The sequence below is a fragment of the Stegastes partitus genome, unplaced genomic scaffold, assembly GCF_000690725.1.
Source record: "Stegastes partitus isolate 25-593 unplaced genomic scaffold, Stegastes_partitus-1.0.2 Scaffold303, whole genome shotgun sequence".
NCBI lineage: Eukaryota > Metazoa > Chordata > Actinopteri > Pomacentridae > Stegastes > Stegastes partitus.
The window spans coordinates 395,616-421,966 of record NW_007578034.1 but is presented as its reverse complement, the minus strand read 5'-3'; the positions used below and the strand labels follow the sequence as shown (position 1 = coordinate 421,966).

The window sequence follows — 26,351 nt, the reverse complement described above, 5'->3', positions numbered from 1 at the left end:
TTGGTGTTTTACTAGGTGCTACTCTATACGTAATAAATCTTTCACCTCTGTCAGCTCCATTCGTGCTTTCAGACAAATGCTCCCCTGTCAGCTGGTTGTAGACCCTTTTTTTAAGCCCTCCACTACACAGCTCACACTACAAGGCGTTTGTTTACATATATACTCTCGCTTTCCTACTTGTGATATGGGTTATTTACAGTTTAGGGGTTACGCTGGTTGAGAAGAGAGACAAAACTGCAACTCTTTGGCTTTGTTTATAATTAGGCAATCCTCGATTCAGTGTGAGGCTGTGGGAAAAGTAAAAATCGAAGTACATTGGTATTAGATTGTATCACATCAGTTTGGATACAGCTTTTTTTGATAGGCAGGATGAACACTGTTACTTAGAAACTTGTTAATTTAGACTGCAGAGTCTTTTGTACAGCAGCCCATTTGTTTTCTCTCTTTCTTTGCTTTAATCATCCCTGTTTCTCTCTTTGTGCTTCTTTTCTGCTGGATGTTGGCTCCGTTCTTTGTTCTCAGTCAGACTGTTTTCTTGTTTTTTTCTGTTGTATAATTGTGGAAAAAAAATTTTTTTTATTCAGTTCAGCATGCATATGTCTCTTACAAAGTCAAAGCTGTAAACATATATAACATACAAATCTGTTTACATCAGTGTATGATGCGTTAAAACCCACCTCTTATGTAAGAGTGATTATTTAATGCAGTCAGGTGGTTCCTTGTTTACCACTAAAGTATATGTCAGTGCATCAGAGAGCTGGTAGTCAGTTAGCCAGCAAATGTTTCTCATGTGCTCACCACTGACCGGTTACTGTTAAAAGGTACCGAGCTGTCACCCAGTTGGATTTTGTTTTTAGAGTTTTTGCTAAATTTGCTGGAAAATGGAACTTAATTAAGCTTTTTATGATTTATGAAAACTTAAGATCTTGTTTTTAAATACTTAACCCTCATACATGAAACATACCACAAACATTACATTTTAAAATTGAGAATATGTGTATAAAGTGATAGAGCTTCCAACTTGTAGAATAATAGAATAATAATTTGTCATGTATGCTGTCTCGTTTGAGGACATTAGCATATATGCCTAATTTACACAGTGAGACTTTCAGAATACATCTCCATCATTGAGCTGATAGTGGCTGTATTAAGCAGCTCATACCGTTTCTTTGTTAGCGTCGCGATAAAAATCAGTGTACCTCAGTCGCTGTGCTTGTATGCTCAGCCAACCACAGTGCACTGTGCATCCACATTTTGCACAAAAGATTTGTGTCTCTGTCACCATCTTAAAAACATGTTTGTCTTCTCCCGCAGAGCCCATAGTGAGGAACGGCCGTCCTCCATCAGCACACAGTGTCCACTCTTTCCTTCACCAGTACACGGGCTCTTTTAAAAAGCCGCCACTACGACGGCCTCAGAGCGTCATCGGAGGAGGCCTGGGCTCTCTGATGGTCATGCCCCGCAACGGCAGTCGCCTTGGTGAGACACGCACACACCGTCCACGCTCACATTTAGTGTTTTGTCTTTGTTCCAACTTCAAACACAGATGGTGCCTGAGATTTCTTTTGTGTCAAGATGCAGAATTTGTTTAGAGGTTGCTAGAGTGAGCACATTGTATTCAAGACTTTTAGCCACATTCAAAACTTGTAAGAGGCAGATTTATCTTTTTAATAAACATTTAGAATATCTACATGTAAACTCCTTGTTTTACACATTTTTACAGAACTAACAAACTAACAAAACTAACCGCTGCTAGAGGCATATGGAAGCAAACACATACACATGAGTAGTAGTTGAAAAAAAGTCTTAGCAAATCAGCAGCTTGGATTCTCTACCCAACAATATTTACATTCATGCAATTTTCGAACATGAACATTATGCCCAGGGAGGAAAAGGACATTTACTTTTCATGTATTAAAAAGAAAACTTATTTACTTCTCTGTACCTTCCTCCAGCTAGAGCCAGGAGCTCGATAAGAACAGAAGAATGCGTGAAAGTGTCCAACAGAGTGTTTTTCTTTCCTGTTGAAGTCATCAGCCTGTGTTGAACTGAGCCGTGTTTCCACAGACCTGCTCCATTTGTCAAACTCAAGCCCTCATCCTCCTTTTTCCTGTCTGTACACTTTTCTTTCTCCTCTCCAGATATCGTCCATGAGAACCTGAAGATGGGATCGGACGGAGAGAGCGACCAGGCATCGGGGACTTCCTCTGATGAGGTGCAGTCACCCACGGGTGTTTGTCTGAGGAACAGGGGGAACAGGCGCATCTCTGCAGAGGTGAGACGTGTTTTTGTGTTTTCAGACTGTCCTGGCGTAACCTTTCTGCTTCATAAATCGAGGATATGTTGTTGAGATGGACGTGAGTCACTGTGAGTGATTATCATTTAGTCATCGGTGGTCGTGTATGTTTTAGTGGTTCAACTTCGGCTTTATCAGTGAGCGAATGTTTTGATTGATTCTCAGAAAGGAAAGAAATCATTTGACAATGAACTTTTCTGCAAGAAGTGGATGTGCAGCTTCATGCTGTAACTCAGCGTGGGCGTTTTCTCGTAGTGTGTCATGAACACGCACAAGTGCTCAGCTGCTCGCATAATCTGGACACAGATGCACATATGCAATGTGACTCGACATATTTTTCAGCCGAACATTGTTTTAAAATCTGTTTTAGAAAGGTTTCACAGTCGTCACCATATCCACACACACACACACACACACACACACACACACACACACAGAGTCATGGGCTGCCTGATTTTGACATTCCTCCGGGGGTTACATAATGTCAACACATTACAGAAAGACTTCTCACTGTGATTGTTATTATGTTTTTTTGTCTAAAGGGATTTCAATTCACCACAAGCATTTTTTGAACCCAGTGTGTGGGATTTTGCACATATTAAATGCAGTAAATCTTTGATATCCCAAGTCGATGAAGTGGAAGGGTTAGAGAACAAACGTAAGTCACTGTTAAGTTAAAATCATCCTGATCTGCACCACACTAGTGTTGGGCAATATGTCCCACAAATGTACTCTAAATTTTTGATATCTATAAAAAAAACAAAACATTTTTTATAGTCTCATGGATAATTCACGAATTGTTTTCTCTTTACATTAACTCATGAAAGAACATATATTCAACACCAATAAAAGAAAAGAACCACGAGTAAGCTATAATCCCTTCACATATGGTAAACATTGTGAAGAGAGGAGTAGCTGTGCGACAATAAAAAAAATAGTAGCACTTTATAATTTAACAAACATCATGCCATAAAATGTACACTATTTGCTTAATTTAAAAAAGTCTGTTAAATGTAGCACTGCTGTGGACGAATGAATAACTGGACTAAGGAAGGTTTCCAGTATGCTGTTTTACACACAACAAAACCAAATATTTACCGGCATAGGGCCTCTACGAGACAAAAGGTGACGTTGTCTTCCACTCCAGGAGCAGACGCCTGCTTGCTGATAACATCAGATATTGTTTTTGAATGTGGAGCGCACTGGTGTTACATGATCTTTTACAGACTGACACATGTAGAGTCAGTTAGTCAGTTCGAAAACGGTTTCATTGACCCAGTATAACCTGCAGGACTTTATGAATACAGGTTTTACTTTCCTGGAGGAAAATAAATTCAAGTTGACTATAAACACTGTATATAATCGGGGTCGCCCTGTCCTCAGGCCGACACAGTCTGTAGCTGTCTGACATGAATTTGCAAAACTTAACCGTTTCTATTTCACTGAAATAATATGTTCATCTTTCTTCAGTCTTATCCTGTTGCAATAGACGTCTTCCAGTGTGTTTGACCTATGGGTGTATTAACAGACCAGCAAAGCTCACTTGGCCGTCTCCAGGGAAACAGCAACAGCTTATGTCACTGTTGCCCAGAAAACTATTTCAAACTGCAACTTCTGGTGTTTTGTTTATGCGTCAGCAGAGGAAGCCCATATGGATGTATTTTTTTTCATTTTAGCTAATTTAATTATTTTAATACACCACCTAGCTGCACACACCTGGGAAGACAGATGTGCTTTCAGATTTAGAATTTGATCAAGAGTGGACGCTTTAATCCATTTGCCTGGTAGGGAACAGTGTGAAGCCGCTGTGAAGTAATACCGGCAGTAACACTACGTCAGCTTCAGTTAACACGTATAAGGTGCTCAGTGGGGTTTTCTTAAAAATTTCATATTTCTTAAATGATTAACACTATCTGTGGCAGTTAAGGAGAATGGTGGACACAATTACATGAGTGGTTTATGCTTCTTTAGTTTGTTTAGTCAGTCCTAGATGTTAAAACACTGTGAAGATAGTGTATATCTCAACATGTGCAGTACTTTAACAACAGGCAGAACCTTCTAATTTTACCAGAAGTTTAGACATGATGTGTGGATTGTAAATCAATATCCGAAGCTGTGCATTTATGGCTTTCCTTCACTTTACAACAAAGCCAAGAATCTGAGCCGTAAATCCATCTTAACTGCCGCTAATGGGATTTTTAGGGATGTACGCCTGACATATGTCAGTACAACTGACTGTGCACTTTCACTCTGAGCTGGACAAAAAAATGACAACAAACCGTGTTCCTTTCATGTTTACACTTTTGCTGAGTTTAGCATTCTCAAATATGTAGAAATAAAGTACACAAACATGGTAAAGAAATTGATTCATAACCATCTATTGTCTCCAAATCCATTTATTCTTGCTGTTTTCAGTATAGAGGACAACTTTCTTGTGGTACCATACTTGTGTGTGTGTTTATGGTTTTATTTGTGATTGCCATCTTGCCAGGGAAACATATGTTGCACACTACCTGCCGTGCGATCAAGCCAGTAAGGGTCTTGTGATTTGAAAAACACAAACTTCCCTCCTTCTGTTTACTAGTTGCTTTGATTGCAGAACCTCTGGGGATTTACGTGCAGATAGCAGCATCTGCACAGACAAACCAAGCATGAAAGACTGCATGAGGAGAAAAAAAAAAAGATGAAAAGGTCTCTTAAAGTGCTCTAAAGCAGCATTCTGCATTTGGGACTACCCACACACAGAGACATGACACATCGCCTCTTGCTGTGCACTGAGAGGGAGTGCAGGCAGCTCACCTCACACTTCCTGTGACTGTTTCACAAGCGGAAAAAGTTTATTTGAACCGGAGCACATAACCACACACACAGTGGAACTTAAGGTCTTTGTCGCAGCACCAACAGACGCTGTTCATTGTTTGTACGAGCAGCGTGATTGACCGTTGTTGATGAAGTGATCCAACAGTGAAGTCACTGTGTGGCCTCATTCTTTGTCTTCTTTGTGCTGCTGTGACACTCAGAGAAGGGACAGCAGCAGCAGAAAGAGAAGAAAAGTAGGAGGAAGAGTGAGAACATCCCTCCGTCTGGTCAGGTAGTGGATTGTCCTTGTCTCACTGCAGAGGAAGCAGTGCTGTTTTGGGATTACATCACAAGGATTACTGTAATACGGTCCAGATGGGCCCCTGTTGTAACAGATTAGGACGGGTTGATTGGACAACTGGAGGAGGGCGGAGGGGGATGCAAAGGTCAGGTGGTAGATGGCATCACTTGCTCTGAGGACAAACCACCAATCCTGGCTCTGCACACAGAAACCACAGAGCAGCAGGACAAGATGTGACATTTATTTTAAATCATAGCAGCCTGTGACTAAACCGAGCATCTGTTATTTATATGACTCCAACTAAAGATTTAATTTTCACTGTCGATTAATCTGCCATCAGTCGTTTGGTCCATAAAATTAGGAAACTGTGAAAAAATTGTCACAGTTTCCCATGTTGATATTAGTTTTGGCCTGCCAACTCACAACAACTGAAAGACATTCAGTTAGCTGTCATAAATCACACACAAAAAATCCAGCAAATATTCACATTTGAGATTTGAGAGTGCTCAGTTTTTGCTGTCTCTCCACAAAAATGTTTTTCATTGTCTTATATTAGACGTAATAAGTGATTTAAAAATGTTGACTTGGGATATTTGAATGTTAAGTATATAAACCAAGTGAATAATTGAGTAATCTGGAAGATAGTCAGATAATGAAATTAATTATTAGTTGCAGCTCCAAATTGAATTTTCTGTCGACCAGCTAATTCAATAACAAATCTTTTCAGCTCTATGGCAGCACAAACTGAGACATGTACAGTAAATAGATCTGTTTGTTTGAAAGGACTGTTTCTGTGTTTGTATGTGGTCCTTCACAAAATAACAAAAAAAAAAAACCTAATAAAACTGACAGCTGTTTGGTTACATTCTGCGCCAGAGTATCATCTCTTTTAAATTCTAATTAAAACATCCCTATAAGCTGACCATATGTCTTAGTGTGTCAGCTGTAAACAACCACAGAGGCACAAAAGAGCTGAGTCACTGTCGCCGTTTGACCGAAAGGCTGAAGGTCAGTTGACCCGTCCAGAAAGCTGCCGCCTTCAGTTACAGATTGATCGGCTTGTGAGCGGGCTTGTTTTGAAATGTGAAAAAGTTCAAAGTTGCATGTTGCTGTATGTTGGCTAAGAGGGAGGAAGGGAGGGAGAGATGGAGCGATGGGGCTTTACGAAGCGTCCAGTATTACCTCAGAGGGAGTGGAAGTAGATTTAAAGCAACTGAGAGAGAGCGGGAGAGAGAAACAGAGAGAGAGGGGGAGGCCGGCTTAACAGTAATCTAGCAAATAGAGAAAATGCATGATGAGAAGAATCCAGACGCGGTATTGTGAGTGTGCGTTTCATTTTATGTAACAAGTCATCATGCTTTCGTACTTTGTTGCTCTGAGGAAACACTTTACTCTGAGCTCCTAAAGGACTCCACCGGCAGCCTTTGTCAAAAACACATGACTAAAACACAAACCTGTACACACGCATGCTGCAACGTGTGTATTTATACACACACGACCCTCACTGTTGATCAATGAGGCCTAAAGCAGGATTTCTGCTTGCTTCCTTTGGGTTTCTGCCATTTTGTTGTTGATCATTGGTATTTATTCAGAGCTTACACTGTTTGCTCAGGGTTTTTTTTTATTTACTTTTTCGGTGTTGTACACTATTTTGACACTCTTTTAAATTGCTTCTCTTGTTTTTATCCGTTTGTGTGTGTGTACAGGACTTGAACAAACGCCTGTCCCTGCCGGCCGACATCCGGATACCTGACGGTTACCTGGAGAAGCTGCAGCTGAGCAGCCCACCCTTTGACCAGCCGCTGAGCCGACGCTCCCGCAGAGCATCACTGGTGAGAAACTGGTTTAGAGATCGAAGAAATAAGAGAGAAGGTGGCGATGAGACAGAAGGGAAAGGAAAAGGGGACACAGTGAATACAAAGTAAACAGGGAAATCACCTTTCAGTTTTGTTTAGTTTTTTTTGCTGCTGATCATATTTCATCCTGAAATGTTTTATTTTTAAGCAAAACACTGATTTCCAGGTGTAACTTGCTTAACTACTGTGCTTTATTTTTAGGAGGACAAACAAAGATTTCACGCAGTCATTAGTTTTAGCTCAGCGTCCTTACACTGTCAGGTTTTGAGAACGCTGGAGTGCTTTTACGTTGAGGACAAACAGCAGAGACACAAATTACAGTTTGTAAATCTGTGCATTCAATTTCTGTATTTTGCCAAACTGGAAGAAAGGTTGAAACAGTTAATCAATAGAGAAATAAATGATTGTCAGTTGTTTTGACAATCACCTTGAAAAGCCCATATTGGAGTTTCCCTTTCTTTTAGTGTGCTATTTAGCTGCATTTTAAAAGGTCTGCAAACTTCCGAAACTGATAGTCAACACCAAAGGGAGTTATTCTCTCCCACTCAAATCACTGCTCCTTACCTGCCTGAAAAACCTTGTTTAAGGTCCAGACTTTTCTTCCGTTCCTTATCTACATCACCATGTAACGCATTTGTATGACGCCCTACTAGTAGTTAGTTTGACACAGCAGCTCCCTCACAAACTTCCATTGTTTCCTCGCTGGAGCTGCTTCAGCTATTGATACATTTTTAGACTCAGAGATCTGAGGTTATAGTATGTAATCAGCATCGCCTTGCCTTCATCGGGCAAGCTGACCATTAAGAGCAGACTGTTTGTGAGGGCAGCTTTAAAGAGAATGAGAAGAGCTTCTTCAGCAGTGTATAGCATGACAGAAATCATACGTTTTTGTTTTTTTTTTAACACTAAGACATATAAACATACTCTAATACACCCCAGAAATTCAATTTAAAAAATCTGTAAATGTGCATAATAACACCTCTTAAAATCATTTCCCATTAGTGCCCTTGTTTCAACCGCTCAATAGTGAGGTTTTGTTTGATAGGAAACTAAACATTTAGGTCACCTTGGGCTTTAGAAAAGAGCAATGAGCTATTTTCGCTGTTTAATGACACTTTAGAGGCTAAGCAGCTAGGTTGTACTTTGAAAGATGTTGCCTGATGATCAGACTGAATTGCCATTTCTAAAAAAATCAGTTGAGAACAGGATTTTAGAAGTTTGTGTTAGCAGTATGTTATGTAAGTAAGGAAGTTATTGATGTTAGGTTGTTGTACGTACCTGTAATGTCAGGAGCGTCGTACTTTCTGGGGGAGTTAGAGGCATGGAACTGAGGAGGAACATCTTAGAGCGACACCAAAGCCATTTCAAGGTGGGAAGGGAATGATTTAATGGAAAAACTTTTAAACTTGTAACTTTGATAAACAAAAGGGAGTTTTTAGGGGTTTAACCACCAGCAAAAGGAGTTTAAAGGGAGAGTCATGTCATTGTAAAATGACAAATATATGTATTGATTTATGGCGTTTTATCCCCTGCCTGAGTCATTTATGACATTTGGGAGATAAAATCTGATCTACAGTAACTAACACCTACAACTGAAAGATTAATATAGCAGCACTGAAACAATATTTCTCTGGGAAATATTATGGAGATAGATTTTTTTTTTTAAAGAGTAAAGTGCTCTTCCCTCCTGTTGCTTACATAAACGTACAGTACTTCATGCCCACGTCTGAGAGCACAGAGTACTGATTTGAGAATCAGCAATGGACGAGAATCCGGCAGAATGAGAAACAGAGCGGCGGTCAGCGAGAGGCTACGCGATAAAGATAGCTGTGAGAGTTATGTTTTATTTAAAAGCAGCAAGACACAGAAGTGAAAGCTCCGGCCTTGCACTTACACTGTCGAATCTCATCCTTCCAGCCTGTTGTCATGTGTTTATATTGCACTTCAGCATTCACTTTGTCAGCAGCCTCAGTAATTGGCTTTCCTCTGAATGTGCAGCTGTTAAAAGCAGAACACAGGAGTAAGTAACACTCTGCCTCACACAGGCCACCTCATTTGCATACACACTACCCTGCGGAGTTGTTTATAAAGCATTGAATGGCTTTGCTCAAAATTCGTTTGACACCCAGACCTCTCAGCTCACCTGGCACTGACCTTCAGTCAGTTTTTAATCTGGTGAAGCTGCCTTTAGTTCTTGTTCTCCCAGTTGCTGCAAAGCTCCCCTGAGAACACAGGATGACCTCAGACTGCAGCTTTTTTAAAAGCAGCCTCAGTCAATAGTGCATGTTAGTGAATAGTTTGTATGCAGTCAGGTTGTAACCGAGTGGTTGTGAAGTACAACATACATTTTTTCTCTTTTTTGACCTCTGAAGTGCATAATGCCTGCAAGCAATGACATTGTCTCTTATCATTCAATCATCATTCAATCATTTTCTCGATCAATCAACCAACCCGTCGCATCTCTAAAGTATTAGAAAAATAAAAGGTGATATCGTTTCCCTCAGCCCAAGGTGATGCATTTAGATAACTTGTTTTGTTCAGTTACCGTCCGAACTTCAAATAGTGATTCCTTTAATAGATGACAAAGAAAGGCTTAACAGCCACACATTAGAGATGCTGAAATGTGCTAATTCTTTGGTGTTTTGCTCAGAAAATTTAATTCATAATTTCACAAAGATTTTTCTCTCAGCGTGCTTTATGAATAAAGTTTGCCTTTGCTTAAGTTGTTCATAAACACATTGTAAAAGCCAAAAGCCAACAGTCCTTTGTCATAGCCGATTAGTGCTGATGGTGCTCTGGGTGTGTGACCTCCTTACACCCCCCTCTTCGATGCTGCGAGGCCGTCATAAGGATTTGTCGTGGTGTCTGTAAGCTTGTCAGTGCTAATAAAGACGCCACCCTCATTAATGCTGTTTGTCCTTTTTCTTTCCTCCAGTCAGAAATTGGCTTTGGGAAGCTGGAGACCTACATTAAACTGGACAAACTGGGGGAGGTACGTGAGCCTGTTAACCTTGACTTCCTTTCTCTCTCACCTCACAGGTGCTAATGTTCTCATAGTGACTGATAAAACGCACACGGACATAGTTACAGAGTTTACTTTTAACCCCTGATAAGCAAACTGAGCTGTCCAGCTTCTGAAACATTTCTCTTCTCTTCCGGTTCTCCAGGGCACGTACGCTACAGTCTTCAAGGGGAGAAGTAAACTCACAGACAACCTGGTGGCGCTGAAGGAGATCAGACTGGAGCACGAGGAGGGGGCACCATGCACAGCTATCCGAGAAGGTACAAAGACGTAGAGTTTGATGACAAGCAACAACCTATTGCTATGCAGTCACCAATGCAGAACCATTTAGTGTTGTGAGTTGATTTGCTGTGTGTGTGACATTTGAACTCTGGTCCACATACAGTAAATAACTCTCCCAGAGTGCCTGCACATTTCCCCACCTCCCAAGAGAAATTCATTGTGTTTAGTTTGGAATGAGAGCCTAACACAAACTATAGGAAACAACACCAACATGTCATTTTACTTCCCACAAATATCCACTCCTTGTTCCAGTCACTGCTCCTGAAGTCCAATCCAAGCGTGTGTTTTTTTTTACTTTCAGTGCCAGCTGAGGTGGAATCACAGTTTAGATTTCATCTTTGTGCAACACTGGCGGCACAGATGTGCACCGTCAGCCCGTAGAAACACTGATGCACTGTGGTCGGTGATGCAGAATTGAATTATTCAAGTGTGCTTCATCACCGTGTTTAGCACAGCATTACACTACTGAACTAAATTTTTAATTGCTTTGCTCAATATTGATTTACGTGCATATAACCGTGACAACACATCCTTTATTTGGGTGAATGGGGCTCAGTTTTTTCTTGTTGTTTTGCAAGGCTAAAGGGACCTTGTAGGAGAGTGATGTTTGCAACATGTTTTGTTACATGATGAGCTTCGGAAGCTTTCTTTCTAAGTCTAATAGCTTTTTCTAAGACTGAAAGATTAATAAATACACTTCTCTTGGCTTGATCAGAGTGAACCCAGAGCCCTCAAAGTAAAATATAAAAGATGAAAGAGAATAAGCTGAGTGCAATCACTTCCTCACCGCTATAACTGTCTTCTCTTTTGTGTTCCTTAGTGTCTCTACTGAAGGACCTGAAACACGCCAACATCGTGACGCTGCACGATATCGTCCACACGGACAAGTCGCTCACACTGGTTTTTGAATACCTGGTGAGACCAGCTGAACCTCTGCCCTCACCTCCTGCATGACTCATATGTTATTCTCAGGGATGCTAAAATGAATGTATTTCACATAATTATTATTCATGACCCTCTGCAGAGTAGAGCTCGCTCACCAACTGTTGCAGTCTCTGTGCCTGTAGCCCCTCCACTCTAACGCCCTTCCTCTCGTCTAGGACAAAGACCTTAAGCAGTACATGGACGACTGCGGGAACATCCTGAGTATGCAGAATGTCAAGGTGAGCCTCTGCAGGCGGCCTGCTGCCCTGGCCACCTTCATCAACTGTCAAGACTTTGTGGTTGCTGGTGTCAGTGCTAGAAACACTGTTAGTGTGACCCCTGGTGGTGGAGTGTCGACAGTGAATTACTGTGGTTATTTTAACCTTACTTTTCTACAAAATATACTTTTAAATGCGATTGTTGAAAATTCATTGTCTTTTGGAACGAGACAGGTTGTTGAGATGGAGTCTGCAAATGTTATAAATTGCCATGATCCAATTCAGTGCAGTTTCACTCTCCTGAATGTGTTTAGATACACTTGATGATTCTGTAATTCAGCAACAGCATCTGCAACAATTTTTTTTTATTTTCATCTTTTAACATAAAACTTTCTTTCCCCAGATTTTTCTGTTCCAGATCCTGCGAGGTTTGGCCTACTGTCATAGAAGGAAAGTTCTCCACAGAGACCTGAAGCCTCAAAACCTGCTCATCAATGACAGAGGAGAACTCAAACTGGCTGACTTTGGTAAAAACTCATGCCATATTTTTGTTTTATATGTCATATTTCTACTGCTTAGATGAAAAAATGCCTGTGGTTTTTACATTTCTAAAGTTAATCTGTGAGTTAATCCATATTTTACTAACATTGCGTGACTGAGCCATTTTTAAAACCTGGTGAATATTTGGCAATTTAAAATAAAAAACCCTTCATGTGAATTTCATGAGCTGCTTCTGAATGTGTTGGATCTCCTCTTCTTTTTTTTTTTCCTCATAATTCTGCTCCACAGGCCTGGCGAGGGCCAAGTCTGTGCCCACTAAAACATACTCTAACGAGGTGGTAACACTTTGGTATCGGCCTCCCGACGTGCTGCTGGGCTCCTCGGAGTACTCCACACAGATAGACATGTGGTGAGTGGGCCTCGCTCTACAGGCTTAATTACAACTGTTAGGATGCTCTAATGAGACTCCCGGCTACTTTATTTCCATATGGCTGCAGTGAAGGTGCAGGCAAATATAACTCGTATCATGAATTAGTAAATGTGTTTATTTTACATCTCTAGCCACTTCAGTGGTTTGTGGAATAAGCACAGATGTTTGGCGCTTTTTCAGTTAGCTGGGCCTCTTATGAGCAGGCAGGTGTCCAAATCTGCAGTAAAGAGACTTTGATGTGGCACTTGCTGCTAATGAATACATGTAATCTGCTGGAGAATTTGACCATGAATGGTTTCTCTAAACTTCAATGTGTCATGCTGCTTTCTTAAATTAATCCCTGCCTCTTCCTTAGATGTTTTATTTGTCAGACAGATTGAAACTGTGCGTGCACTTCAAAGAGTTAGTTTCAGTAAGTTGGTGGTAGTTCAGATACAGAAGACCTGTTAAGTAGGGCTGGTATCAAAGCTTCAGTCAGTCGTGACCTTCTCCTTCCTGTGTGTGTCTTCCTGTCAGGGGTGTGGGCTGTATATTCTATGAGATGGCTGCCGGGAGGCCCCTGTTCCCAGGATCCACGGTGGAGGATGAGCTGCACCTCATCTTCCGGCTGCTAGGTCAGTGCTGCCCCCTGCTGACGGGGGACACGTCGACCCTTTAATATGAGCCTTTAATCCCATTAACCCTGGCATGTAGCCCCCGTGGCAGCGTAAAAAGCCCCTCCAGCTGGCGCGTTAAAGCCTGACTCTGAGTCGATTGAATGTCCCTTCACAGGCACTCCCACAGAAGACAGCTGGCCTGGAATATCCTCCATCGACGAGTTCAAGTCCTACAAGTTCCCCAAGTACAAGGCACAGCCCCTCATTAATCACGCACCCAGGTATGATAGCGATATTTACACTCTGGTGTCATTTTTTTTAGTCTTTTAACATCAGATTTTGCAACTTATACAACGTCACATCTATTATTGCTCATATTTACGTTGGAATTCTTAACATCTCTCCTGCTAGTCCACTTATCATTGGAGATGGGAATGAGCAAATATTCCTTGTGAGACCCAGGTATAAGAGAAGAGCTGATATGTAGAGCTTTGTAGCTTCTAGACTCAGACATCAGTATTGCTGGTTTGTTTAGTTAGGAGTGTGTGCGCTTTGTCTCTTCCTGTAAGGAAATCCTGTGGAATAGTTGACTCTACTTCCTTCCTTACACTCGCCAGCATCTGTGAGTCACCCCACCTTACTGACCCTCCCCTCCCTCCTGTTTTCTCTCTCCCCCCCTCCTCTTGCAGGTTGGACACTGATGGAATCGACCTGCTGATGTCATTCCTAAAAGTGAGTCTCACCATATCTGCCAGGAATTAATGTGATGTTAAAAGCAGCGTGACACATTTTGCAGCTATGTTAGGGCTGTATTTTTGGAAAGAAGTGCGTCCAGGCATGCCAACACAATCACACACTGCTGACCCCATTTTTTTTTATTATTTTCCAATGTTCTTTAATGGCTCTAAGTTTCTTTCATTGACCTAAATTTCAGTATGAATCGAAAAAGAGGATCTCTGCTGATGAAGCGATGAGACAGTCGTACTTCAGGAGTCTGGGGCCACGTGTGCACACGCTGCCAGAGAGTGAGTAATGAACTAGTGATGCAGTAATGCAGACTTGGCAGACTTGGCTAGGTACAACCTGAAGGATATTGCAGTGTACAGTGAGGATCAGTTACAGCCTCATAACAAAGACACTGTTCATTTGGCAAGATGTGGCTGCTGGTGCACTGACTGACTCTGTGCGTTTGGCAGACATATCCATATTCACACTGAAGGAGGTGCAGCTGCAGAGAGATCCTGGCTACCGGAACTCATCGTACCCCGAATCAGGTGAGGAATAAAGAGTCGAGATGACGGGGGGGATGTTATGGAGGGGGAAGAAGCTAAGATTCTGAGTGAGTTGAAAGGTACAAGTGCAAGTTTTTTGTTGTCTGGTGCATTGATTTGGCTGCTTATCAGCACGATCAGCAGTTGCAGCAGCTGCGACTGTGACACAGAGGCAGTGAAGGCACTTTGACACAATTGATACATTTCGGGTTAAAGATAACACCAGTCCAGACTCAGTTAAATCTAAGAACACACATGCAGTAAAACATATATTAAGCTTTTCATTATTTATGATCCACTGTGAACATCTCTAAATCAAGATGCTCCAGAAGTTGCTTGACAATGATCACAAGTTTCATTATCAAAATAACCCATCGATAGCTCTCTGTACATTCAATCATTCATTGCTCCGTGACATACTTTACTTTTAATTTGCCGAAGCGTGAACAAATATAGGCCTAGAAATAGGGCATTATGTTTCCTATTTACAACCCCCAAGTATTGTGGGAGCTGTAGTTCCATACATTAGAGTCTGATTATTAGCGTAGCTCCATGGTGTCTGAATGGTGTCCTCAGTGTGTGACTTTGCTGTAAAAACAAAAAACACACAGAAACTGTTTAATTCTTGCTTTTTGTTTTTCCTCACCAGGAAACGGAAAGAGCAGAAGACAAAGCATGCTGTTTTAAAATCTCTGGACTGAATGTTTTTTTTATTTGGGAAGGATCTCCGAGCTGTACAGTCTTGCCAACGGATCAGTAACCTCTTGACGTGGAACATCATGATCATCATCACCCCCTCCTCAAAAAAAAACTATTTGGGGAACCTGTTGTCCACAGTACGGCCCTCCCCCTCCCCTCCCAGGTGTGGCTTGAACCTGGCTCAAAAGAGACATTTATATACTGTACATCTATATTTATTGAGAAGAGAATTTGCTGCTAAATCCAACTACTGTCTAGAATTCTAACTGGCTCAGTCACTTTAATGAATACATGCAATGTGTATAGATTTTTAATTACTTTTTTTTTTTTTGTTTCTTTTGAAGTGGTGGTATTTTTAGTGATATGTTTTTGTCATTGTTTTCATTTTCATACATAAAACTTCACCTCAAAGCTCCTCGATGTGCGTGGGAGTGTAAGGCACACGGACGGAGGGATGTTTCTGTAGCAGCTCAGAGGGGTTTGTTGTTCTGTCTCTGTTGCCACGGTGCTGTACTCGACTGCACAAATCATTTGTGACCATTTGCTCTGAAGGTTTTCGAGGCCAGCTTTGATATAATAACTGATCATTTTATCCTGACTGGAGGCTAATGTGAGAGCAGTGCTGCCAAGCTCTGTGCAAAAAAAAATCATCTTTTTTGCCGGATGCTGGCATATCATTCCAGGATGCTGCGGTCTCTGTCGTGACCAATGAACAAATGCAGGGAAAAAAAGAAACATAGAATTATTAACAAGGGCATTACAGGATTAGTTAGGCCTCCTAAATACTTCAGAAATCCTAAATATTTAAGTACAGTTAACAGCATCCTTGTCCTTTTTTCACCTTAATCTGACACATTTTTCTCCTCCGGTCTGTTAGAAAGAAGAGGTACAAAGTGAGTTACCAGTGTTGAAATTGCGATGTTGCCATTGTGCATTACAGATGGTTCTCCTGTCTGCCATTCCCATTTTCATCAACTGTAAAAATGAATCTATTTTTTTTTCTGGATTGCCTCCATCATTGTGTTGCATGCCTGCTCTGTTGTATGAGGAAGCACACGGCCACTGAACTCCTAATTCAGGAAGCACTAGCTGTAGTCCTGCCCCTAGTGAATCTGATCTGAGTCACAGTCTATTTAACAGTGTTACAAAAGATGTTTTGTATGATATTCTTTAACTTTATTTGTGGATAATTGTTATTGGTGTGGGATTTCATTGCAGATGCCCTCCCATATTTGAGCTTTTTTCAGAGTAAAGAAAATTAAATCTAAAGTTTAAACAGAAATCACATGAGCAGCTTTTTATTTATCTTTGATGCATGGAGGATTTTGTTTCAGCTACTGTGAAACTCTGGAGGAACTGTATTCAAGCATTCAATGCTTTGTTTATTGAAAATGACAAGACATTCTTCACAATACAAAAAAATATACAGAATACATACTGTATACCAAGTCCAGTATAAAAAAGACCAATTGTTACAAAGGTTTTCATTGATTTGAAATCTCGTCTTCATTAAAAGATTTAGAAATAAAGCACAAAAAATAAGACGACAAGGCACAGCCGGTACTATCTGAGAAGCATAGTGCATACATTACATACAATACCACGCAGGTGAAACGACCAGTTTCACATTGTGATTAACATTTAAGGGGGGAAAAAAAAAAAGACATTTTTTGTTTTGTACAAGATTAAACAACCAGAATGAGCGGCTGGCTAGCCTTTTACGGCTAGCTACATGTCACTTCTGTCCGTCGTGGACAGGGTCGTGTGGAAATGTGCTGTACTTTATCACAAAGAGCCAGACGTCTCACAGACATCGGGGCGTATGGCTTTTACCAAGTGCTTTCAACCACTAGAATCTGAAGCAACTCAAGTGCAAAAAAGTGAGGTCACATACTGTCGCGTAGGACTTTTCTGAATCAAAGTTTGACAATACGAATGAGAGATTGCTGCTGCTGCTGATGATGATGATGACAATGACTGTGAGAAACTATCAACGGGAGATGGATGATGATGATGGGACGCCTTTTGCAGACCCTGGATCAGGATTTGTGGGTGGTGGGAGACAGGAGCAGGGAGGAGGGTGTTCCTTCCAGGTTTGGCAGGGGGACAGGCATGTGTCCGTTGATTAGGCTGGGGAACTGTGGAGGAAGAGAAAGGGGCTGAGAGTTAGCGGGGAGGGGACGGAGGCTCTATGAAAGCTGCTTTCCGGTGAGGAACTGCAGCATTGTCACTGCTCTGGTTTCCTGTTTTTTTATTCATTGTGCCTCTTCCTTTTCGTCTCTGTCTCCTGTAACTCCACAACAGAAGGAGAAGTCAACACTATTTTGGCACAAAGAATCCGGTGTGGTGTATGTGTGTTTGAGTGCCTGCGGTGTCGTGTGTGTGTGTGTGTGTCTGTGTGTGTGTGTGTGTGTGCGTTTCATAAATGAGGAGCAGCTCTCAAACCAGTCCACCCTGTTCAGACTGGCTCCCCTGGGCTCAAACAGGAAGTATTCACAGGATTTCCTCTCCCTCTCACAAGCGCTGAAACAGGACACCTCTGCAGGACCTGCTTACTAAGTCTCAACTAGTTTCACAACCACCGGTGTCTGCTACTTTTGAAAATCACAAAAACATCTTGTCTTGAAGTTTTACATATGCTTCCAGTCAAGTAAATACCTGCTCGAAAAACCTAAATCAAGATCAGGCTCGACTTTAAAAGGTCCCATATGGTGAAATCCATTTTATTGTGTTTTGTGGTGGTTATAAACTTGGAGGTGTAAACTAAAAGCTGTTGAGATATGAAGAGGTTTTGCCTTTCCTCAAGCCCCACCACAACTAGAAAGCCTCCCAGCATTACAAGCTGGTTAGAATTTGACCTAAGTACACATCACCACAAACCAATAGTCGTCCTTCTAAATATTTGCATAATTCTGCTGCTTCCAGGTGTTTTCTTTCAGAATAATTAGCTGCTTCTCAGTCCGCCCGCTTTGTTTACTTTGCTAATTTGGAATCATCTCAGAGACGAGCAAAGCCCACCAAATGTTCTGCTGTTGGCTGTGAGAGTGAACACAAGAGTCCTCGTGCACTGCCAGCATCTAAGGAACTGCAGGCCCAGTGGATTACTTCTTTTTTTTTAAGGCAATGTCACCGCAACAATGGAAAGCATTTCTTTCTGCTACCACACTGACCGTATGTCCACAAGTCAGAGAAAGGTCAGAGCTCTGTTGATGTTGCAATGCTGAGGCACTTTCAGAGATGCTGGAAACTTTAAGACTGATTTGAAGCCTGTAAGCAAGGATTGGCTGCGGGTTACTGTGTTTTATGACGCATATTGTGCTTCAGCAGGTGTTTTCATTTGTTTGTTTCTCTCAGATTGCAGAGAGAGCCTTCTTCCTGACGTGGACAGCAGCTGCGTTTAAAGCTACACTGATACAGCACTAAAACCAGGAGTTATACAGTCATGGTGAAATCTTTGCAGTATTATGAGCTGAAAAACTGAAAGAAACCCTGTAGGGATCTGTGCAATTTTCAAAAACTTGCTATGAAGTGTCACAATATGACACATCATAGAGATGCTACGATAAAAGATGATTCCATTGAATGTTATGTGACAACAAACTGGAGCTAACTGTTCATACTCATGGCATAATTATTAAGAAAATGGTTAACTTACATACATAATAACTAATCCTTTCCTAATCTTTAATTACTTGATTATAACAACCGCTGGGAAGAATGAGGATTTCACAGCAGCACTTGTTTTGCATGCACTGCTTCCTTTCACCTCACAACTTCCTCCCCTGCTTTAAAGCGCTACCAGTAAACGGCAGTTGTTAAAGTACACCTCCTCCTGCTATTTTTAGCCCTCTGTCTTCAGCTGCGCGTCTACACCTGCCGTGCATTTCTTACCTGGAATAGGGAACCAGGGCCCTGCAGCCGGGCGGGGCTGAGCGAAGCGCCGGGGCTCAGGCTGCTCCAGAAGTGGATACCTGACAACAGTGGACTGTGAGCCAGCAGCAAACCCGAGGGAGTCTGAGAGGGAAGGGGGGGGGGGACACAGAGGGAGGGAGATTTTCATATAAGTAAGAGAAACCAGTGAAGACAACATTTTTTTTAAAAGAAAAACACAGAGACCCACTGGTCGGAGAACATTGCTCTGAGGGCTTCGGTAATGCAAAACATGCTGAAATGGTAAATGGCCGCGTATTGGCGTTTGGAAAAACAAACTGATGGAGCAGGAAGGAAGTCTGTGGTTTCTCCCCCAGAATACAGGGGTGATGGGAGGAGGAGGAGGAGGAGGAGGAGGGTTGTTGTTGATTGAGGGAGGGGGTGCAGAGGTGGGGAGGAGAGTAGGCAGTGGTAGGCAGTGGTCCTCAAGCACTTGGAACACCGACTAGAGAGAAAACATATGAAATCAATTTCTCCCCCCCTTCTTTCTCTCTCTCTCTCTCTCTCTCTCTCCCCTGGTCTTCTCTCCCCCCTCCCCCCGACTTTCCCCTGTGTCACCTCGGAGAAGTGAGCCAGTGTTGCGGAGGGACCCAGCCCTGCTCCCATTATTAATGGAATTATTGGAGCATATGGCATCACTTAGGGCCTCTTCCCCCCTCTCATAGGTTGGACTTGCAGAAGATTTCTGTAAATCGCTTGTTTTCCTCTGATCTCGTTTTTTTTTTTTTTTTTTTGCACACTCATAAACAGACAAGAGCGAATGCAGCATTAATGCCTTTCTCAACGATAACCCGCTCTTCTGATGCAGCAGTCGTTTCCCTTTGTAACAACTCCAATATAAACACATGATTAGCTAAAATAGATAATTAAATACCAGTCGATGCTTGTGGCAGAGGCTTTGGTTCGTTTTGATCTTTGCCGTAACCTCAAAACGTTACGGCTCGATGAATTTGGCTCTAAAATTTGGGGCAGAAAACACTGTTAAAACTGGACTGTAAAAAAGTGAAGGATTCGTCAACTGGCTGAACAGCCGGCGGAGGCAAAAGCAAGAAATTGCCATCTGCTGAGTTTACCACACTTCCATAAGAGCAAATGTACATTTTCCTTGAGCAGTTATGTCTCTGATTTAATTTGAGCATAGACATATTTCCACAAGGTCTGTTATTTGCAGCACATTTTGACAGTAATGTTGGTTTACAAGCCACAGAACTGTATCAAAAATATTGCACAAACTTATTTAACTTATTAAGTTTTAGACTACATTTCTTGATGATGTAGACTAAGACCATACCTACTTTGTTGTTGTTGTTGCTTGAGGGACTTCTGGCTCAAGTGACTAGTAAATAAATGCAGCCGTGTTGTGTCCACAAACACATGCCAAGCTGCTTCAGATGTCTGCGGCTGCTCTCTGAGAGCTTTATGGACACTGACATCATCCTCCACGCTAGCCATCCCATTACTCAGAGGGGACAGAAATTGATAGCATCACACAATTATTGTCTTTCTGAGGTCTGACTATTATTGGGCTCGGTGTGCTTCAGCTGAGGCTGGCAGGAGGGTGACAGGAACCAGTTTGTGTTCAATTATTGAGAGCAGAAATACGAGAAGTCTGTCAAAGGGGAGCAGTGAGGTGTGTAAACATGTCACGACTAGATAGAGATGAGGCAAGTTTCGGTGCAATCTTAGAAGTGCGCAGGGCGTATCGTGGTATCACTGATTAACTGTATACGTTCTGTCCAAGCATCTGTTGGGCAAAGGTCTGGAAAGCACCTCAGGAGACTAGATGAATGAGTCACTAGTCCCCAAATCACAAACATAAGCACAATTTAGAGGCTTTAAGCCGCCTGACTCACGTCTAAAAACGTGTGAGTAAACAGCGTCACTCTTACATTCAACGTGCTGCCCAGAGGGAGCTGTGGTTGTGTGTTGTTCAGGTAAAGGGCCTCACCTGTGCAGTGAAGAAGGCAGAAGTGAGGGAGCCACTCGGCAGCGCTGGGCTGTTGAGGGCGATGGAGCCGATGTCGGTCCCCGCCAGCAGCAGGGACGGGCCGGAGATCTCCAGAGCTTTGGGTTTTTTGCTTTTTGGTGGGAGTCCATCTCCTTGGTTACCACTACTGTTAGTACAACTACTTCTACCACTGCTGCTGCTGCTGCTGCTCCTCTTTTCAGGAAGCTGCAGGGCTCGCTCCCTGTGCCCAGAGGACAGATTGAGGGGCTGAGCGCTCTGGTCAGAGTCCTCCTCCTCCTCCTCCTCGTCGGCAGCAGGGCTCCAGCTTCGGCCGGGCTGGGTGTAGGGGGAGGACGGGGAGTGGGAGTGAGAGGGGAGTCTGGATGCCCTGGGGGAGACGTAGGACTCGGGCTTGGCAGAGGGAGGGGAGCTCCTCTCGCTTGTGTTGGTGCCAAAGCGGATGACTGAGCGCGGCTCATCCTGACGCTCCCGCAGAGCACGGAGGAGCTCAGGTTGGTTCTGCAGGGAGCTGATACTGAAGGACGAGTAGAGACCCGAGCGGAGGTAGTCGTTCCGACACTGCTGCGGCCCGAAGGCTGCCAGGGTTCTCCTCTGGGCCTCCTTCTCACCTTCCTCCTCCTCCTCCTCCTCTACTTCCAGCTCATGGGCCTCTCCGTCCTGGAGGGAAAACCTTCCCGAAGCCAGGCCCATCTCCACGGCCTGCGGGTCCATCTTGAGGATCTCAGGGAAGGACACAAACTTATAGACAAACTTCTGGCCAATCACCTTCTTGATGATGTTCTGTAAAACAAATCATCACTTTTACTTTATGCCCAGCAAATCAATATCAACACTACAAATAATGCAGTAACAGATTATCACAGGGAAGCATCTCAGTCGAGCAAAGGCCAGAATGTCACAGTGAAACAGTGTTTTGTCAGAGTGCTGCGTCACAGCCAGAGCGCTGCTATGTGCTCGATGGGAAAGAGGAAGTGTCTATCAGGGGAGCTTGTGGCTTTAAACAGAAGAACAAAGAATTTGTCACGACGCTACATTCCTTTCACATAAGCTTCAGGTCCGATCAGTTACAACAAGTGCAGCGTCATGATCAGTTGAACTATTACACACAGTTTGAGTCACCTTGTCGTAATAGTAGCGCAGCGCTCTGCTCAGCTTGTCGTAGTTCATGTTGGTCTTGTTCTTGCGCAGCCCCCACAGCTTTGCCACTTCTTCTGACTTCAGGAGCTTGAACTCGCCGTCCGTGGACGTCCAGCATATCAGGTGCTTGTGACTCTGGTCGAGCAGCAACTGCAGTAGGAACTGCCACAGAGTGATGGCACTGTCCATACCTGCAGAAGGACATACAGACGGTTAGACCAGTGGGAGAATAGTGAAGAAAATCTGACACTGGCGGAACAGAACCAACATCAAAGTGCTCGGTGGTTATTTTTAAAGTCGCCGTACAGTGATGGAGTTCTTTCTCCTGTGGCCCTTTTTTCTCTACAAGACAAAAATGGAACATCACCACTCCGAGACATCAGCTCACACTGAAAGAGCACCAAAACTACCTGCATGTGTAATACCTGCCAGATGCCACAGTGACAGAATAAGCACAAACCTCAGAGGGAAACAAGCCAAGCAGCGGCTCTTTGTACTCAAGTCTGTTTTACTCATTACAGTCTGTTTTATTTCTGCGTTAACTAACTGCTATTAGAATCGAGGAGACTGTTTAGAACAACACAAGCCGACGTTTCATCTCAATTAAATGCCTTTTCCCCTCATTTCTGTCTTGCCAGTGTCTTTTACTGCATGCAGACTAAATTAGGTTAGTGGCTGAAGAGGGAATGGCCTGTTTGAGCTCTAACATGTGGTGTAAGGAAGAGTAGACCGGTGATGAATAGAACAGTGTGTGTTGAAGAGTATAGTGTAATGTAGCAGCAGCAGCAGCAGCAGCAGCAGGAGAGAAAAAAATATAAGGAGGAACAACAGCTCAAGCCAGAAATATGCTGCGGTTCAACCTGGCCCTCTCTCCACAGGAAGTATGACGGGCCCAGGGTGGGTTATTCCTCTAATAGAGGAATGTGCAGGCTTGAAGCTCCTGTCTGCCGGCTAACAGCACACATATTAATGAGGGGGGGGCTGTTTTCTGTCGCCACAGACAGTAACATCAGGGCAGGGCTCAGACGAGCGCTTGATTAATCCATCAATTGACCAATAATCAACACAGATAACTCATTGTAAAGCCATTTTCTGAACTAAAATGACAAAACTTTGCATTAAAAATGTAAGAATTTGCTGCTTCTCTCAGTTTTTTTGTGCCACTGTAAACATGTTTACATTTTTGATTAGCTGAAAATGAATATAAGTGTTACACAACTAACACATTGATAGAGCTTCAGTATTGTTTGGGTGAAAAGTGGGAAGTCTTGATATTGACTGTTTTAAACCTATATATATATATTTTTTATTTTTTTTACTGACACCAACTTCTGATATTGACGCACAGGCCTGTGTTCTCATCTCGTGATCTTCTCAGTCATATCTGTGAGTGTCTGAGACTAAAAAACAAAGATAGCGGAGCAGCTTTTCAAGAGAGAGAGAGAAAGAGAGAGAGGGCTGAACTAATTTCCGACACGAGCCATCCCCTGAGTTTTCTATCTGCCATGTGAAACTACAAACCTGTCAAAGTCAGGACTTCCTCCTATTCTACTTCCAAGGACGAATGGTGAGGAGAGGGGATCCCACAGCAGGGGAGCGTTTCCCCAACTCTGCCACACTTCCCACTAGAATCCCAGAGGGAGAGGGTCAAAAGATCAAATCATTGTCCCCTTCCTTTCCACACAGCTCCACCCTTTAACCTGCCCTGAACCCGGCCTTCGGTGTGGCTTTTGAACACTTTGGAGCTGAAGGGAAGCTTGGGCCTACCCAGCTGACGGGTCTACAATTAGGACAGAGCGACTTCTAAACATTCACCTTGGCAGGATGCTGCAAAAAGTACAGTGGGGGAACTTTAAAGTATCCTGCAGCTACTGCTGGTTAGAAAGACCTCCTACAGACCTCAGTAGATTGGATTAGATTCAACTTGATTGTCACTAAGAGTAGAAGCACCATACAAGGAAATGAAGTTTAGCATGCAACCAGAAGTGCAAAAAAAAAAAGTGCAATGTGGAAAAGCTTTAGGGGGTAGTGCATGTAAGTATGCAAGACACAGAATGAGCTGGAGGTCATTTAAACGTGCTAGATAAACAACAGTACAAAGTTAAGGATAAATGGTGTAAACAGTAGATCAGAGAGGCTGGACATACACAGTGTGGTGTGTACACAGGAGGCATGCATACAGTTGATCTGCATATGTAGATTCATATATGACACACGGTGCAACAAACCCTAACCCTACCACACCTCGCATCTTGGAGCCTCTCTGAGAAGCGCAGACAACTCTTTCTAGGAACACGCCAGGAGCATTGTGGTGGTTTAGGTTTAGGGATGAGGAGCCTCTGCTGCGGATGCTCGGCCCGAGGAGTCTCGCTGTGCGCACAAAGCCATCCAGTGTGTTGGCTGAACGGAAACTCCTAATGAGATTAGATGGTGTATGCAGACATTACTTAGCCATGACTAAATCTGCTCTCTTCCTGTTCGCAGGCGGTGGAAAATTCAACAGGGACCCATAAGAAAAGCATCTCCAAACAGCGGTCACAGTCTCCGGGGTTGTTCCTCATTGCACTCCCCCCCCCCCTCCTCCTCCTCTATATATATTTTTTCTAGTCGTAGCTTCTTCTCCTTTACAGTTATGAAGTTGCACTAACTATTACGCACGGAGCTTTGGATCACTATTCTGCCCCACTGACTCATTTTCAAGATGTTGCTCGGACCTGAAGACGTGTCCGAGTCGAAATCCCCCCTTTAAAAAAAACAAAAACCTGAAATATACACCCGATCCGAGGAGTTTAACAAAAACTTCCAGCCACGACAATTAATGAAATTACGCTCGCCAACACCGCCGCCTCGTCTCGCCTCTCCAGCGGCCACCGAGCGACCGACAAAAGCGCCGTTCATAGAAAACATGTCAAGTATTATTCTGCCTTTACCTGCGAGATCTCGGCCGTTTTCACCTCCGCGGAACTTTTTTTTTTTTTTCTACGGTGCAGCTTGTGTGATTCCTTGTTCTTCCATGCTTGCTCCGGCTCTACACGGGTTGTGCTGGACTGAAATAGGATCCTGGGCTTTTTCTTTTTCTGAGCAGGAAGTTGGAGCAGGCAGACACAGAGCCGGCTGACTTCCTCTCCCCTACGATTCCCCAGGCAGTTTGCCGTCTGTGTAAACACACTTTTCCTCCCTCCTCTGCTGCCTGCCTGCCCCGCTGACGGCCAGCAGCAGGCCTACTCTGCGTCGGCACACATGGCGCTGCACAAACTCCTACAGCCCCTAAAGTGACATCACCGCCCCGCAGGCTGCTTGTGCTGCCTTCACGGACGCCTCGTTACTTCAATACTCCCCCATCGCCACACGTTACAGACAGTCACGTGGTGTCCCCCCCTCCCCTTCTTATTATTGAGACGTTTTTACGCATCGACAGTCAATAGTCACTCAAATAACAAGAAACTGAAAAAAGTAATAGTAAATAAAAAATTTGCTAAATTATAATTTTGTGAAATAAGACATTGCTTTTGAATTGTGGTTGAAAAGAATAATTTAAAAAAAGAATTAAAAAATTGATGAGCAGTGGGCCAAAATCAAAATACCTGTCAACAGGTGCAGAAATCAGATTGAGAGTTACAGAAAACACTTGATGGCAGTGATTGGCTCAAAGGGTTGTTCAACTAAATATTAGTTTACAGGTCCCATCATGTTTTTTTTTTTCCTTCTTAAATGGAAGGGTATGGATAAATTTGAGGACGACTGTACGCTGCTGTGGAGAAAGCAATAATAAATGTATATTTGGGTTAAATATAAATTCCATGCATTATTTTAAAAGTACATTTCCAAAAACTCACTTGTGCAGACAAGAATTGTTTATGTATAATTGTATTTTATTGTAACCACATAAGATAAGATGACACTAATTAATCCTGAAGGAATTTCTTGTGCCTACTGTTGCTCAGGAAAACAACAACAACAACAACAACAACAAAAACAAACAGCTAATGACATAATAAGAATTGCAGTGCCTAAAAAGTAAAAAGCAACAAATATAAGTAGGATGCATGACTAAAATGACTTCAATAAGTGAGCTCAAATAAAGATAGAATAAAACAGTATAAAGTGATGCTGACAATTA

The 26,351-nt window shown here is 42.8% G+C and overlaps 2 protein-coding genes across 2 annotated transcripts in view; one reads left to right on the top strand and one right to left on the bottom strand.

The window, feature by feature from the left end:
• LOC103358325 (cyclin-dependent kinase 17) overlaps positions 1 to 16,477 on the top strand; it is a 32,575-nt gene extending 16,098 nt beyond the window's left edge. The window contains exons 3-17 of the mRNA XM_008283245.1: positions 1,315 to 1,479; positions 2,142 to 2,275; positions 7,103 to 7,228; positions 10,188 to 10,244; positions 10,420 to 10,534; positions 11,377 to 11,471; positions 11,657 to 11,719; positions 12,102 to 12,225; positions 12,488 to 12,608; positions 13,146 to 13,243; positions 13,401 to 13,506; positions 13,915 to 13,957; positions 14,160 to 14,250; positions 14,422 to 14,499; positions 15,146 to 16,477. Coding sequence (XP_008281467.1) covers positions 1,315 to 1,479; positions 2,142 to 2,275; positions 7,103 to 7,228; positions 10,188 to 10,244; positions 10,420 to 10,534; positions 11,377 to 11,471; positions 11,657 to 11,719; positions 12,102 to 12,225; positions 12,488 to 12,608; positions 13,146 to 13,243; positions 13,401 to 13,506; positions 13,915 to 13,957; positions 14,160 to 14,250; positions 14,422 to 14,499; positions 15,146 to 15,183 — 1,454 coding nt within the window. The 3' untranslated portion in view covers positions 15,184 to 16,477. The remainder of the gene's footprint in view (positions 1 to 1,314; positions 1,480 to 2,141; positions 2,276 to 7,102; positions 7,229 to 10,187; positions 10,245 to 10,419; positions 10,535 to 11,376; positions 11,472 to 11,656; positions 11,720 to 12,101; positions 12,226 to 12,487; positions 12,609 to 13,145; positions 13,244 to 13,400; positions 13,507 to 13,914; positions 13,958 to 14,159; positions 14,251 to 14,421; positions 14,500 to 15,145) is intronic.
• A 75-nt stretch (positions 16,478 to 16,552) lies between these two features.
• LOC103358324 (ETS transcription factor ELK3) lies at positions 16,553 to 25,481 on the bottom strand. Its single transcript, XM_008283244.1, has 5 exons — positions 25,162 to 25,481; positions 22,214 to 22,422; positions 21,074 to 21,874; positions 19,087 to 19,209; positions 16,553 to 17,333 (listed from the first exon to the last, which is right to left on the bottom strand). Exons 2-5 carry the CDS (start codon positions 22,418 to 22,420, stop codon positions 17,235 to 17,237), a joined length of 1,230 nt encoding a protein of 409 aa, XP_008281466.1. The 5' UTR covers positions 22,421 to 22,422; positions 25,162 to 25,481; the 3' UTR covers positions 16,553 to 17,234.
• Between the last annotated feature and the right edge of the window lie 870 nt (positions 25,482 to 26,351).